Below are 13,986 nucleotides of genomic sequence, written 5' to 3' on the forward strand. Positions count from 1 at the left end.
AGGTGACAAAAGTAATAAGTGCTTCAGATAATTTTATCACTGTAAAATAAAACGAACTCTTACTGTTAATTTTGCGGAAAAATAAAGTTTTTTTGAAAAGTGTCGATTTCGACACCAACGGCCGTTGGAGGTATACTTTTTTTTCGGCCGTTCTAGTGTTAAATAATAATCAGTAGGCTACTGTGCTGTACAAGTAAATTTACATTAAACAGTCTCTTTCTAGAAGATTTCTATGCAGAGTTGAAAAAATAGCGAACCGTAGAACACCATTGTGACATTTGTCGGAATAAAACTTTTGTGTGGAGTTTGATTGACCGCCGAAGCGAAGTGGATTAAAAGATGACACAAACGGTAGTTAGGCTAGAGAACTTAATGAAGGCCATTGTAGGTTTAATTTACACATTTGAATTTACAATCCCTTACCTTTAAAAGCATGATTAAAATTATAATAGCCTAAGTAAAACGAATGAAAAGGGAATAAAAGGCGCATACTGATACGTTTTTGCTGTAGGCCTATATTTACGAGCAGGGGCTAGTCAGAAAGGGAGGGGAAAAGAGGGCAAAAAAGGGAAAGGGGGCTAACCCCAAAATATTAAAAAAAAAGTTTCACACTTTGTTACAGCATCAGTTGACAAAGTTTGCGATTTATTTACCCTAAAATTACTCTCAAAATGAACAAATTTAAGGCTCATCAAAATTTTTCTGCGGAAGAACCCAAGAACCCCTGTAGGTGCTCGTATTTGGAGAACCGCTGCCGCGCTCACTCACATGTGCAAAAATACTTATTTGTCCCGTCCCCGGAATTTTGTGCTGGCTACGCCTCTGTTGACTACAGTATTGTTGTGTAAACTGAAGATAACACTTTTGATTTCAAAATATTGGCATTTGCACAGTAGTTTAATTTCAATAGATATCTGCAGTCACAACAACTCATTTTTGTGATACAGCTGACTTTCACCCCAAGCATATTGACGTGCAGCAAATATCATCAATATTAGCAAAGTGACTATACAAAAGGCTATTGCACAAAATTACCAGAGCTTGAAACTTTCAAATATCCTGATGTGGCATCGACACATGTTGACATTTTTGTTGTTTTAGTATCAACATCAAACGTCATAACTGCTTGGGAAGCATGCTCCCTGTAAAAAGCTCTCTGAGTTACTCCCAAAATTTGTATTCTGAATAACAAAAAGCATTTTTATTCTGAGCTTGATATGATGACATTACATGATTCCAAATTACGTACAGCCATCGTGAATATTAAACTTTTTGTTTTCTGCTAACTTTTGTTATCAAACATATAAAAAAGCATAGTAAAGTGTTTGAAAAACAAAATTAATCACATTTTACAGTAAATTGCAATTTATAAAAAAATTCAATTAAATTGATAATAATTAATTCTGAATGTATGATTTTGCAGAAAAATTCGAACTTTGGAATCTTTACCTTGACCATGGTAGTCGTGTGTATGCTAAGTTTGGGAATCCAGTTTGTTTTTCTCAATCCCCTTGCTCCCGTGCTCAAAGTAACGTTCAATAAAACGTATCAGGTAAGTGCAGTTACAGACACACTAGACAGGTACCCTTATGTAAAGCAAGCTTCTACTATAATAGACGAATCCAATTTAAATGTCTATCTCAAAAATAAAGTTTAACTTATATTGCTTCGATGCTTCATATTTGATACTTTAGCAATATTTCAGTTCAGTGTAGATGTTCAATAAATAATGGTGGTTCTATATCATTGTGAAACTGTTACATTGTTCTATCTTTTCAACTTAAAAATGTACAAAGTTGTAAACTGCACATTCCCACAGAAGCCACAAAACATCTCTGATCAACTTCAGTAATAGCAAACATGCCTTTGTCACGAGAATTTTTGGTTGTTCACTTTTAGCTGAAGCGCTTTCATTCTTTTCTTTTGCAGGATCGCTATAACGAAACTTTACCGCGTTTGAAGTGGATCGCATTGTTATCATGGACATCTTCTGCTATAACAATAGGAGCGGCGATCGGTGCACTTGGGGTTGTAATGTTTTTGATATTCATGAGCAGAAAAAGACTTCTACAAGTCTGTCATATGCTCTCCTTGATTGGGATTCTTATTTTCACATTGGTTGGAAAACTGACGTCATCATTCGTACCAATCATCACTGGACGCATCGTGTCTGGCATCGCAGTTGGAACGGGGTCTAGTAAGAGCCAACTCTAGCACCTGCAATAAATAGGCTTACGCAGATAAAACACATCTTTTTTAGAAGAACATTTTTAAGGCTAGTAGCTAGTTGAAAGAATGTGATTCGACAGTGATGCTGTCTTCAGTAGGTTGCTGGCATAATTTGTAAAGCATGTTCAAGATGTTTATGCTTGTTTGTTTCTTTGAGGCAAAAAGTAAATGATGGAAGGTCTCGTGACCATTTCTGCTTCAAAGTATAATGCTCAATGTAGGCCAAACTTGATGAGTTGAACGATTACTGTGTAGGCCTGGTTTTGTAGTTTGTGTTGGTTTTCTTGCCAAATGGAGAGCGCTTCTTGCTCTATCTTACATAGATCTAACGAAGTAGAAACTAAATATTAGTAGTCAGTTATGAGAACGGCAATCCCAGGTAATGCTTTGCTCTTTATTCATCAGTGGCTAACTTTTTGTCAAGTGCTTGTAAACAATTTTTTTTTTTGCTGTTGATGAAACAAAATTAGCAAACTTTGCATTGCACTGCATAGTTAAAATTGAAAGGTAGTTTAGAACCTTTATAGTTGATTTTAAATACTCTCTGGTAAATCTGAATAATTAACTTATTTTTTCAGTTGTTGTTCCAATAATTGTTGCTGAAATGTGCACAAAGGAGAGACAAAGCTTTTGGTTATGCATTTCGTCTTCTGCTTTTGCTTTAGGTGTTTTTCTGGGGGCTATTGTCACTCACGCAAAGGTAAATGCTTTAGTGTGTAACTTGTAACTTGTGATAATATAGAACATGAAGTGTTTTTATTTTTTGTTGGAAATTCCGCTGTAGTAGAAATTACCTGTATCAAAACAAAAATTTTCTATCTTGCCAAGAAAGTGATGCCAACATTTTAATTGCAGACAAACAGATTTGTAAGTACTTCATCAAATGATGTGATTGTTTTTACGAACTGTTTGCAATCTGCGCATAAGTTATGTAATTTTTGTTTTTTTTGTAAATGAGTAAGTTATACAATACTGGCATGGCGAATTAAAACTTTAAAGTGTTGATTAAAATCAGATAAACAAATTAGTTACATTTAATCAAAAATTTGTAAATATTTATAGTTTGTTAGGAGTCATTCCATTATAATACAACAAATTTTCAAAAAATATGCAACCATGGTATCCCACTTTTTGCTGCATTTTTGATATGTTACTGTCTTTTAAATTTGCAATCTAACAAAAAAAAAAAATTTTAAATCGGACAAGCGGTTACCGAGTTAAAGACTTTTGAATTTTTGGACCGTCACTAGGTGGCGCACTTTTCTGTGGAACGAATTTTTGATTTTCGAGGGTATACTCAAGGTAGAATGATGGTTGAAGTGTCTATTCCACCATTTTCGAGGATGCAGAATCCATAAATGGCATTGTTTTTAGTCTTAACCAATTATTTTAGGAGTTATTGAACTTTTTCAAGGTTTTGGGCAAACCCCCAAAAACCCCATGTGGGAAACGAGATACAAGAAAAAAAAAACTTTTGTATGGTTGTTCCTGAACCATATTAACTATATAGAAAGTAATATAAGATGACAGTTCTACCCTTTTTGCAATACAAGCTGCAGATGTTGAACTTTGATTAGTAAATTTCAAATCAAATTCTGCTCTTTAAGTATACTGTAAATAATAAAAACTTTGTTTCATCACAGATGGCATTGTTATAAATATCCTAAATACTGAGAGCTATAATGTAGCAAAAAAACAACATTTTAATTTTTTGTTTAAGTCAACTCTGTACAGCATCATAAAAACTTGTTAAGTGCAGTATTGCAGTATGCTTACAGAGTGATGAGTTGTGCCATTTACAGGGTGCGGACAAAGTCCTTGGACTGCTTTAAAGTGTAATATTTCTGTAATATAGTGAATAAAATCGCAAAATATTTTAACGGTGAATTGCCAAGACAATAACTAACAATCGTACAAAGTTTTATATATTTTCAATTCAATCTGCCCCCCTCTGGCCTGAATAACCCGCTTAAGTCTACTTCCGAAACTCCCTACCGCTTTACGTAGGGTTTCCTGGGGTATTTTGCCCCATGCTTTTTTGAGAGAGCACTTCAACGCCTCAACTGAGTCATGGGATGAAGCACAGGCATCTGCCTCCAAAATGGACCAAACACAAAAGTCCATTGGATTCAGGTCTGGTGATGAGGGCAGCCGAACTTCCTTGCTCCAGAAATGAGGAAAATGGTTCTGGCACTTTTCCTGAGTTTTCTTGGACGTGTGGGATGGCGCACCGTCTTGTTGGAATGTGTACGGTTTCCTTTTGAAGTGTTTCCTAGCCTCTGCAAGGGCAGGAGTCAAACTTGTTTCAATGTACGAATTGGTGTTAACTTTACCGCCTTGTGGAACAAAAATGAGGGGAGACCTCCACGTTTTGGGGACAGCGGCCCACACCATGACAGAAGACAGTTTCTGGCGCATGAAAACCTTTTTCGTGAAGTCAGGAAAGTCTGCAGAAGACTTTGAAAGGTTGCGATCATTTTGTCGGTTACACACTGCTTCGACATTGAACAATTTTTTATCTGAGAAAATGATTTCTCCTGTGTCTGTGACTTCATTCCTGACCTCATTTTGTTCAGATGAATTTTAGCTCGATTGAGTCTCTTTTCTTTTGTGAGGTCTGTTTTGGATATCATTGTAATAAGACTATAATTATATACATATAGTGCTAGTCATTGTGAGGACGGTTTGGTATAGCTTTTCGAAATCAAGATAAATGATTCTTTTTCTTTCAGCAACAGTTGAATACTGTAATTTCTGAACACAGCATAGTCATGGTCATCATAGAACTATAATTAACAAATATAGGTGAAGAATTTATTATTTCTGCTAACAACTGGCATCATTTATTTTGAAAATATTTTCTTTGAAATTGTGCCATTTGTGTCTGTTTATTATGATTTTAGAAAGCTATGCTTATCAATGTTCTTAAAACGTGCTCGATAAAATGTGAATTAAAGTGCAGTAATGCAGTTTATTTAAGCACCTCACAGATATGGTTAAAAGCCCAACAGATACCTCTCATACAAGTATTTCGGGAGTAATGCCGGTAGCTCATGGAACCGTATGGTTTTTATGGCATCTCCAGTTACCAATACCAATGTTTCAATAATAACAAATAATTAAATAAACCTAAGTAAGCCAATTCAAATTGAATCTATATGGGGTGAAATAATCTGTGAGGTTTCTAATCATGTCGATGATATACCAGTACCGGTACTAAAATAATTTATCATTTCATGTTGATTGCAATCACTGATTACAGTTCTACCCAATGATAGTAAATGTTGAAATCTCATACCGGCAGCTCATGATCCTTTCCTCCAAAAGGGCAAAAGCACTTCACCTAATAGCAGACATTGTCATAATTTGTGTGAATTGGTAAATTGATTTCTTCTGGTATGGTAGCGATAATCATTTTGCACTCCAGAGTCTTGGATCATATATCATACCGGTAACAGTAAAATTGGCTCAATTTTTATATTTATTGGAGACATTTGTAATGAAAGTAAATTGCAAAATAGCCTAAGAGTATCATATCCATGCATAAAAAGTTTTTTAAATAAGTGCCAGTGTGCCTAGTTGTTATTTACTGGTCTACTTACTACCTGGAGTCAAAGCTATTAACCAAACGCAAATTACAAAGCATCTTAATTGATTGGTTGATTGTGAGATATGAGCAGTTTAGCAATGGTACTTTAATGTCATAATATAAACATGTTATTACATTCAGTGTTATTGCAAAGGTGTATTAGTTTGCTTAACACATCAGTGAAATATTTGACCGATGATGAGTGAAAGTGGTTCTCTTTTATGATAGTCAATAACTCTGAAATATTTGAATTTTGAACTAATATTGATAAAATTGGTAGCCAAGAAATACCTTTCGGTTGGAAATAAAGGAAATCTATGGAGCAGCTTTTTTTCAAGAGCAACTTTGCAATGCAATAAAAAGAAAAGGATAGAACTGTCATCTTATATTACATTATCAATAGTTAATATGGTTCATGAACAACCATACAAAAGTTTTTTTTTTCTTGTATCTCGTTTCCCACATGGGGTTTTCGGGGTTTGCCCAAAAACTTGAAAAAGTCCAATAACTCCTAAAATAATTGATTTAGACCAAAAACAATGCCATTTTTGGATTCTGCATCCTCAAAAATGGTGGAATAGACACTTCAGCCATCGTTCTAGCTTGAGCATAGCCTCTAAAATAAAAAATTGGTTACACAGAAAAGTGCGCCACCTAGTGACGGTCCAAAAATTCAAAAGTCTTTAACTCGGTAACCGCTTGTCCGATTTTGAAAATTTTTTTTTTGATGGACTTCAATTTTTGAGGGCTACAACATATGTTTGAACCACCTTATTCTGACACCTAGTGGTTGCATTGATTTGTTGTAATATAATGGAATGGCTCAGATAGAAAAACATTTTACTGCGTTTACGTACTATGATCATTATACTGCAGTACATACAAATGGCGCTCTCCTCTGTTTTTAATGCAATTAAAATTCATGGTATATTAGATAAAACAGTAAACATTATCAAAAATACATACACATATGGCACTGCACAAATCAAAACAGAGAAATTAAGTGATAAAATAAAGATTCAGAAAGGGGTGCGCCAAGGTGACACTCTTTCACCTGTTATGTTTACAGCTGCATTTGAAGAGATTTTCAAGAGGCTGAGATCTGAGATTGGACTTGTCATTAATGGACAACTGCTGAGCAATCTCAGATTTTCAGATGACACCATCCTTTTTGCACAGTCAGAATGTACTCTGCAACAATTGCTTGAAGAACTGAATCCAGAAGGGAAGCAAGATGGAATGAAGATGAACAAGAAAAATACAAAAATAATGTGTAACGAGATAGCAGGGAAACAACCAAGGACAGGTATTTTGATAGATAGAGAAAAAATAGAGGAGGTTGATCAATACAAATATCTAGGGAAAATGATAATACCAGGAAACGACATCGAAACTGAGATCACCCAAAGGATAACATCAGGCTGTAGAAGATTTGGTCAACATAGCATTTTTTTAAAGAGCAAGAACATTCCAATTAGCCTAAAACGAAAAATCATGGAGACAGTAATATTGCCAACATTAACATACGGAGCAGAAACATGGTCACTCACAAATCAACACACAAGAAAACTGGCAGCAGCGCAAAGGAACATGGAAAGAATAATATTAAACATAAATAGAAAGGACAAGATTAAAAATGAAGTCATCAGAAAGAAAACTTGTATCAAAGATATCATAGAAACAGCAACAAACCTAAAGTGGCAATAGGCGGGACATGTAACAAGGATGACAGACAACAGATGGGCCAAGACCCAAGATAACCACAGAATGGACACCAAGATATGCAAGAAGAACTAGAGGGAGACTAAAAAGAAGATGGCGAGATGACATAGAAGAAAAGATTGGTATCACCTGGCCTGGATGAGAACAGCAAAAGACAGAATGGTGTGGAAACATATGTGGTGGCCATCTGCCAGCAGTGGCATGACCCGCTGAAGATGATGATCATGATGACATAAAAATACGTAACCTACAATCAAGAAAGGTGTGATTTGTAGCAATAAAAACTCTTTTTCAGGTTTTGGGAACTTACGAACTATGGCCTGTTGCAATGGCTTTGGCAGCATTACCAAATGTTTTATTCTTGTTGGTAAGTTGGAAAATTCCCAACACTCCGTTCTATATGGCCAGACAAGGTGATAAAGACAAGACGATGGAAGTTTTGAAAATGTTGCGCATTGGGTCACAGGTGTGAAAAACTAAAATATTACAACTGACTGACTGACTGACTGACTGACTGACTGACTGACTGACTGACTGACTGACTGACTGACTGACTGACTGACTGACTGACTGACTGACTGACTGACTGACTGACTGACTGACTGACTGACTGACTGACTGACTGACTGACTGACTGACTGACTGACTGACTGACTGACTGACTGACTGACTGACTGACTGACTGACTGACTGACTGACTGACTGACTGACTGACTGACTGACTGACTGACTGACTGACTGACTGACTGACTGACTGACTGACTGACTGACTGACTGACTGACTGACTGACTGACTGACTGACTGACTGACTGACTGACTGACTGACTGACTGACTGACTGACTGACTGACTGACTGACTGACTGAATTTAAAAGCAATTAGTTAAACATTAGTTGTACAACTGAATACTGAAGGTTTTTTATTTTAAATATATTAACTTGAGCCGTTTAAAATGCATTAATTTTGGGTTGTTGGTTTAATTAGCTGGTCACATTATTTTGTTTAGTCATGAGTAATCGCTCTTTTCCTTGCAGACAGATTTGGACAAAGAATATGAAGCAATTGCAAACGAAATTAAAGGAAAAAGAACTATTGGGTTAATGAAGATTATTAAAACTAAGCAATATAGGTCAGGAAGATATATTACATTGAAATTGTAGAAATATACTAAATATTTCTTCAGAGGGTAAAAATACATTAAATGTACATTTAATGGTAAATATAGCAAGTCTATTTTTGACCGGCGATAAATACTTTATGAATCGAGATCAATTATTTTTTGCGCGTCTTTTTTATTGGAGTGAAGCTAACTACTTAACATTACTAACATTAACCAATGAAACAAAATTAATAATTTTAAAAATGTATCAGTAAACATATAGTAATTGCAGAGAGTGGCACACCGTTTCGGCTTTACAGCCTCATCAGTGCAGTAGGTAGCCCACACTGTGTAAGACCACGGAGCTATAATCCCCGCTCAATAAACATATAATGCATTCTGCATTAAAGTCACATCACAAACCAAACACAAACAATAGAGTTGTTATGATATTGCTGATGTGACTATAACAACAGGTTTACACGATCATTTCCAACATTATGCTGTATTAACAAAAATATCGTAAATTTAACAAGGTTGTTTTTCAAATTACGTTTAGGTTTGTTTCAAGTGAAACGTCATAAGTTTGTTTAACATAACAAAAATTTTTAATGAAAAGTTTGAATCTTGAATATTAGGCATATATAATATCTTTTCTAGCAATAGTTGCAACTCTCATCTGATGAATGTGAAAGCAGAAACATATAAGTTGTTTTACTAATTCACTGATGTTTTGCACACCGTGACAATGCGTATCCTCAGAGCGAATGATCACCTATCCTGATATCATGAATAACGAAAACGACTAAATTTATAACATTCTTGAACTAAATTTATTTTCCAAGAAAATGGCAGCACGACACATTAATTTCTTGACCAACCGTCGCGTCATACAAATCACTAGCACAGCTGATAGCAGTTTATCCATCCTTCTATACTTACAAAGGGTTTCTGAGTCGATAAGACGAGCACTGAAACGCACCGAAGTAACATCACGGTGAAGCATGTCGAACCATCGACATTCGACAATAGTCGGCACTACTCAATGATGAAACTACATGTCTCAATGAATGTAGTAATGAATGTAAATGTAATGAAAAATTGAATGTAGTAATTAAATAAACAACTTGTATGTTTTTGCTTTACTATCGCATTCATCTGAGGAACGTTAATTGCAACTATTCTTAGAAAAGATAATAGTATTTTGACGATTTTATTTTCAGAATGCAGTTGATCAATGTCTGTTGCCTATACGCCCACATCCAATTGACTGGACTGACCGCCATCGTATTTTATTCTGATAGAATTTCAAGGCTTGCTGGAGTTGCAGATGATCAAATCACCAATGTCACTATTGGCTTGTTTGCCGCGCGATTTTTTGCATGTATATTTGGAGTAAGTGCTGGTCATAGCTTTTGAACCAAATACCGCTTTGATAATTGTGTGTGTTGAATGTTAAAAATTATGATTTACGATGTTTTCTGTGTAATGCATGTTTTACTTCGTGATGTAAATGCTCGTAACCTTGACCCTATTTGGGCCAAGCTATTTTTTGAAACTGACGGCCTGACGTGTGGACTTATTCCATCCATACTTTCATTTTCTAATAACTTTTAATATAAAAACGTTACGAGGTTGCTTTTTTCGCAAAGTTATTAGAGGAACGTTATTGACAAACTGGATAAAGTGGACACACATAGGCCTACTCTTCCAGTTTTTTGCTATTGCTTTTTTGCTGAAAGTAGTCATTTTTTTTTTTATTTGTCTGATGTCTTCACCATAATCTCTTTGAAATCGCTAATCTCTTCATGAAAGGCACGCACGGTCCAGCAATACTTTCTTAACATGACCTACTTTCTTGCGACAATTGCTCCATTTGCGAAAATCCAGCGGTGGAATTCATCTCTCTTAATCTCTCTTCGAATCTCTTAATCTCTCTTCGATTTCACGCTGGTTGATTTGTTACTAGTTTTGCAGACAATTTTGGGAGTAGGGCAGTGTTTCTCAACTAAAGGGGTCGCGAAGGTCATTTCAAGAGGGTCGCAAAGATATTCATAAAAAAATTCGAAATTGTAAAAATGTCCAGATAAATGAAAATCCTTTGCAGCAATCACTTTAGTATACATTAATGTCGTAGCAAGTGACTGATTGGTTACACTGTTACGAAAGAGAACGGGCAGCTCGGTTGTAGGTCAATTTATCATCGTTTGTTCAAGTAGAATGATATTTCTCTGAGCTCAAAGAAAAAGATGCCGCGTTTGTACGAAATCCGTTTTCTACTGCTTTGGATGTTGGTGATATTCCAGATGAATTACAAGACCAATTTTATGATCTTGAAAATGATTCTTCCGCATGTGACGTTTTTCATGAAATGCCACTCTCTCAGTTCTGGTGTGCTATGCGTAAATCATTCCATGATAATACCCACAACTATTTGAACTAGCTTTTCGAATATTATTTTCATTTGCCACAACATACTTCTGCGTAAGTGGTTTTTCTGCTCTTGTCCATATCAAAACGAAGGCGAGAAATCGAAGAAAAGTTGAAGATGATATCAGATTGGCGTTATCAAGCACTCAACCATTAATTTCGAAGTTGGCCAAGCAGTTGCAGAGTCAACCGTCGCATTAAAAGTTGTGACATTCACCAATTCTTTAAAATTAAATGTTATTGCAATGTACTTTTGTGCTAATTTGTATATCTATAGAAAACCTAGCAGGAAGGGGGTCGCAGTCTGTATTAAACACCTAAAAAGGGTCGTGAACCACAAAAGGTTGAGAAACACTGGAGTAGGGTGTCAAAAACTGCTGACAACTAAAAAACTATACTACACAAAAATGTCATTTTATTACCAATTCAAAAATGAATAATTTTTAGGAAAAGTCATAAAACTTCAGCTAATTTAAGCCATTAGCTTTTATGTAATCGATAAAAGTTTTAGGTATGGACGGAACTCGTCTACCCGTCAGGCGTCAGTCCAAATAGGGTTAAATGAGCTTCTGAGGGCGAGGGTCTGTCTTTTTGCCACTCCAGATTCACGATGTTCCCCAACTACACTTGAAGGCTAGTGGAAGGCAGCGAGTCTTTCCTTTCATCATCTAAGACAGGCAGACCTATCAATCTAATCCTCGTTAAATGCAATAGAATAGTATACTCTATTTTGGTTTACTTAGCAGTAGTTGATCCACGGGCATGTGGCTTTCCCACAAAAAATCCGCTCTGGTTTGGGCTCATCTCTATAACAAAATGGGAGGGATAGCGTTGGATCGTCGATAATTTTGTGTTTATATAGTCGATTTTTTGTCCAAAATATTTTCCAATCTTGATTGCCGAGAAACACTTGATTTAGATGTTAGTTCTTGGTTCTTCGGTTGTGAAAGGGATGATGCGTGATTTAAGTTGACGAGTGTTTGGTTTTTCTTGGATTATGTTTTGTATTGCAGCTAAAGATTGTTGATCGATTTGGTGGCAGAAAAGTTCTTTTAACTTCAACTGCAATTGAAATAATTGCACTGCTGGTGTTTACAAACAGTCAAGCAACCACCCATTTAGCGCCTGGTGTTATGCCATATGTTTCTGTGTCTGGGATTGCCATACATTTAATTTCGTAAGAATCAAAGTTGTTTTATTCTATTAAGGCTTTTGTTGAATAAAATAAGACTTAAAGAATATTATGAAGTATTGTAAGCTGCATACTGTACATTCCTCGTTATAACTAAAATCTTGAGGTATGCAGAATACTGGAAATAGGTAATTCGAAAGGTTGATGTTAGCTTGAATGTCAAGCTATGGAAATCCAGCAGCTTGTCAACTAGATGAAACCATAGAAGATAAACGAAAGAAAATATCTGAAAAATCATCTGTGGCATTTAATCATTTATTGATTTTAGTTTTTTGTATTATACAATAACAATAAGTTTCACTTTGCAGTTATACCGGCGGCACCTTTCTAGCAGTTCCATCCATTGCAGCAGCTATAACTATTGAGCCCACCAGATCCACGATTCTGAGTATTGCTGTTGTATTGTTTTGGGGGCTAGGGTGGTTTGTTGGTTTTATCACTCCATACTTAGAGGTACATAATATAGATCAACAAAATGTTTGCAAAATCTGTCAAAAAGCAATTTTTTACTTATTTTGAGGAAAATTCCCTCCTCTGTTTTTAAATTATTCTGTACTCACTAGTTATTGTTTGTTAGTGAAGATTTTTTTTTAACAAAACTCGTATCAAAAGTCGCTAACTGCATTCAAACACCGTTGGTAAAAGTGTCATAATTTTCTTTTGCATAACATTTTTGTCATTGTGGCTGTTTCGATAGAAACTTGCCACATGTCAACTTTGTTTTCTCATCCCTAGATGCTTAGGATCAAGCAGATGACTAACTTTTATATTTTACATCATTGTTCAATATTTGAGAGATTGATCCTAAAAACTACTTGTTAAAAGTAAAAGTAGTTAAAACGACAAAGTTTGAAATCTGGAAAATTTATTACAAATAACTCATTGAACGATCAGTTACGCATTGATATGATGTAATTACCTTTTTTACAAAATTCATCCTTACAATAGAAAGAAGTTTGAACAACGAACTGGGCTCCCAATTTTAGAAATAACTCAGAATATTAAAAATGTCATTTTACTAACCTAAGTTTCATTTTTTTTTCTGTATGTTTCATGAAGAGAAGTAGTTGTTAATTACAAAAAATAAATTGAATAATTAAAAAAAAATTCTGAGCTGAAAAATGTTGAAAATTCTGTGTAAAAGATTTACAATTTTTTTTGGCATTTCAGTTTGTTCTCGGTCCGTACTCATTTACTCCATGGATTGGATGCACTGGCATCTTTTTCATTTATTTCCTTGCCTTTCTCCCAGAGACCAAAGGAAGAAAGTTTGAACAAGTACAAGCGACACTTACATCTCGAAAGTTCAAGACAATTAACTTCACTGCATTTAAAAAAGATGGCGTTTCCTCACCTAAAAACAATATTCGTCTAATCAGTTTTCAATCTCTGAATTTTACCTCGTTTTTGCAGAACTCAAACTGAAAAATAAAAATAACTAAATATTAAAAAGAGGCTTAATTGTAGTTCGTAAATTTGACCTTAATTTTTAAAAATTAGAAATGTGAAATTTGTTACTCCTATTACATTTATAAGAAAATTAAAAAGATGTATGTTGAAGCTAGAGAAACCTGGATAAATACTCAATGTGAAGAAATCGAAAATGTCAAAACCAAAAATAGTAAATATATGGAATGCGCAAAGAGGTAGACATGGGAGAAGACGTGTTACCACATAAGCAGGGTGCATCAAGGTAAATGATGGAACAATTGTGTTGCGCCAAAA

The 13,986-nt window shown here is 35.2% G+C and overlaps 1 protein-coding gene across 2 annotated transcripts; it reads left to right on the forward strand.

Moving 5' to 3' along the window:
- The first annotated feature begins 215 nt into the window (after nt 1–215).
- On the forward strand, nt 216–13,771 carry LOC145783009 (solute carrier family 2, facilitated glucose transporter member 5-like). Of its 2 annotated transcripts, none has more exons than XM_082594770.1 (10): nt 216–351; nt 1,424–1,552; nt 1,930–2,197; nt 2,808–2,929; nt 7,836–8,006; nt 8,575–8,669; nt 9,863–10,034; nt 12,083–12,246; nt 12,570–12,714; nt 13,432–13,771. In XM_082594770.1, exons 1-10 carry the CDS (start codon nt 340–342, stop codon nt 13,684–13,686), a joined length of 1,533 nt encoding a protein of 510 aa, XP_082450896.1. In that variant the 5' UTR covers nt 216–339; the 3' UTR covers nt 13,687–13,771. The 2 variants fall into 2 exon arrangements, with proteins under 2 accessions (XP_082450896.1, XP_082450903.1); XM_082594777.1 differs by having other exon boundaries at nt 9,944–10,034.
- Nucleotides 13,772–13,986: the final 215 nt, after the last annotated feature.

This window comes from Aplidium turbinatum, chromosome 1 (assembly GCF_918807975.1).
Source record: "Aplidium turbinatum chromosome 1, kaAplTurb1.1, whole genome shotgun sequence".
Classification (NCBI taxonomy): domain Eukaryota; kingdom Metazoa; phylum Chordata; class Ascidiacea; order Aplousobranchia; family Polyclinidae; genus Aplidium; species Aplidium turbinatum.

Excerpts from the sequence above, each read along its gene's own strand:
- LOC145783009 (XM_082594770.1), top strand. Across the intron at positions 8,670-9,862 it reads ATTAAAACTAAGCAATATAG|AATGCAGTTGATCAATGTCT; the intron begins GTCAGGAAGATA and ends TTTTATTTTCAG. Across the intron at positions 10,035-12,082 it reads TTTTTGCATGTATATTTGGA|CTAAAGATTGTTGATCGATT; the intron begins GTAAGTGCTGGT and ends TTTGTATTGCAG.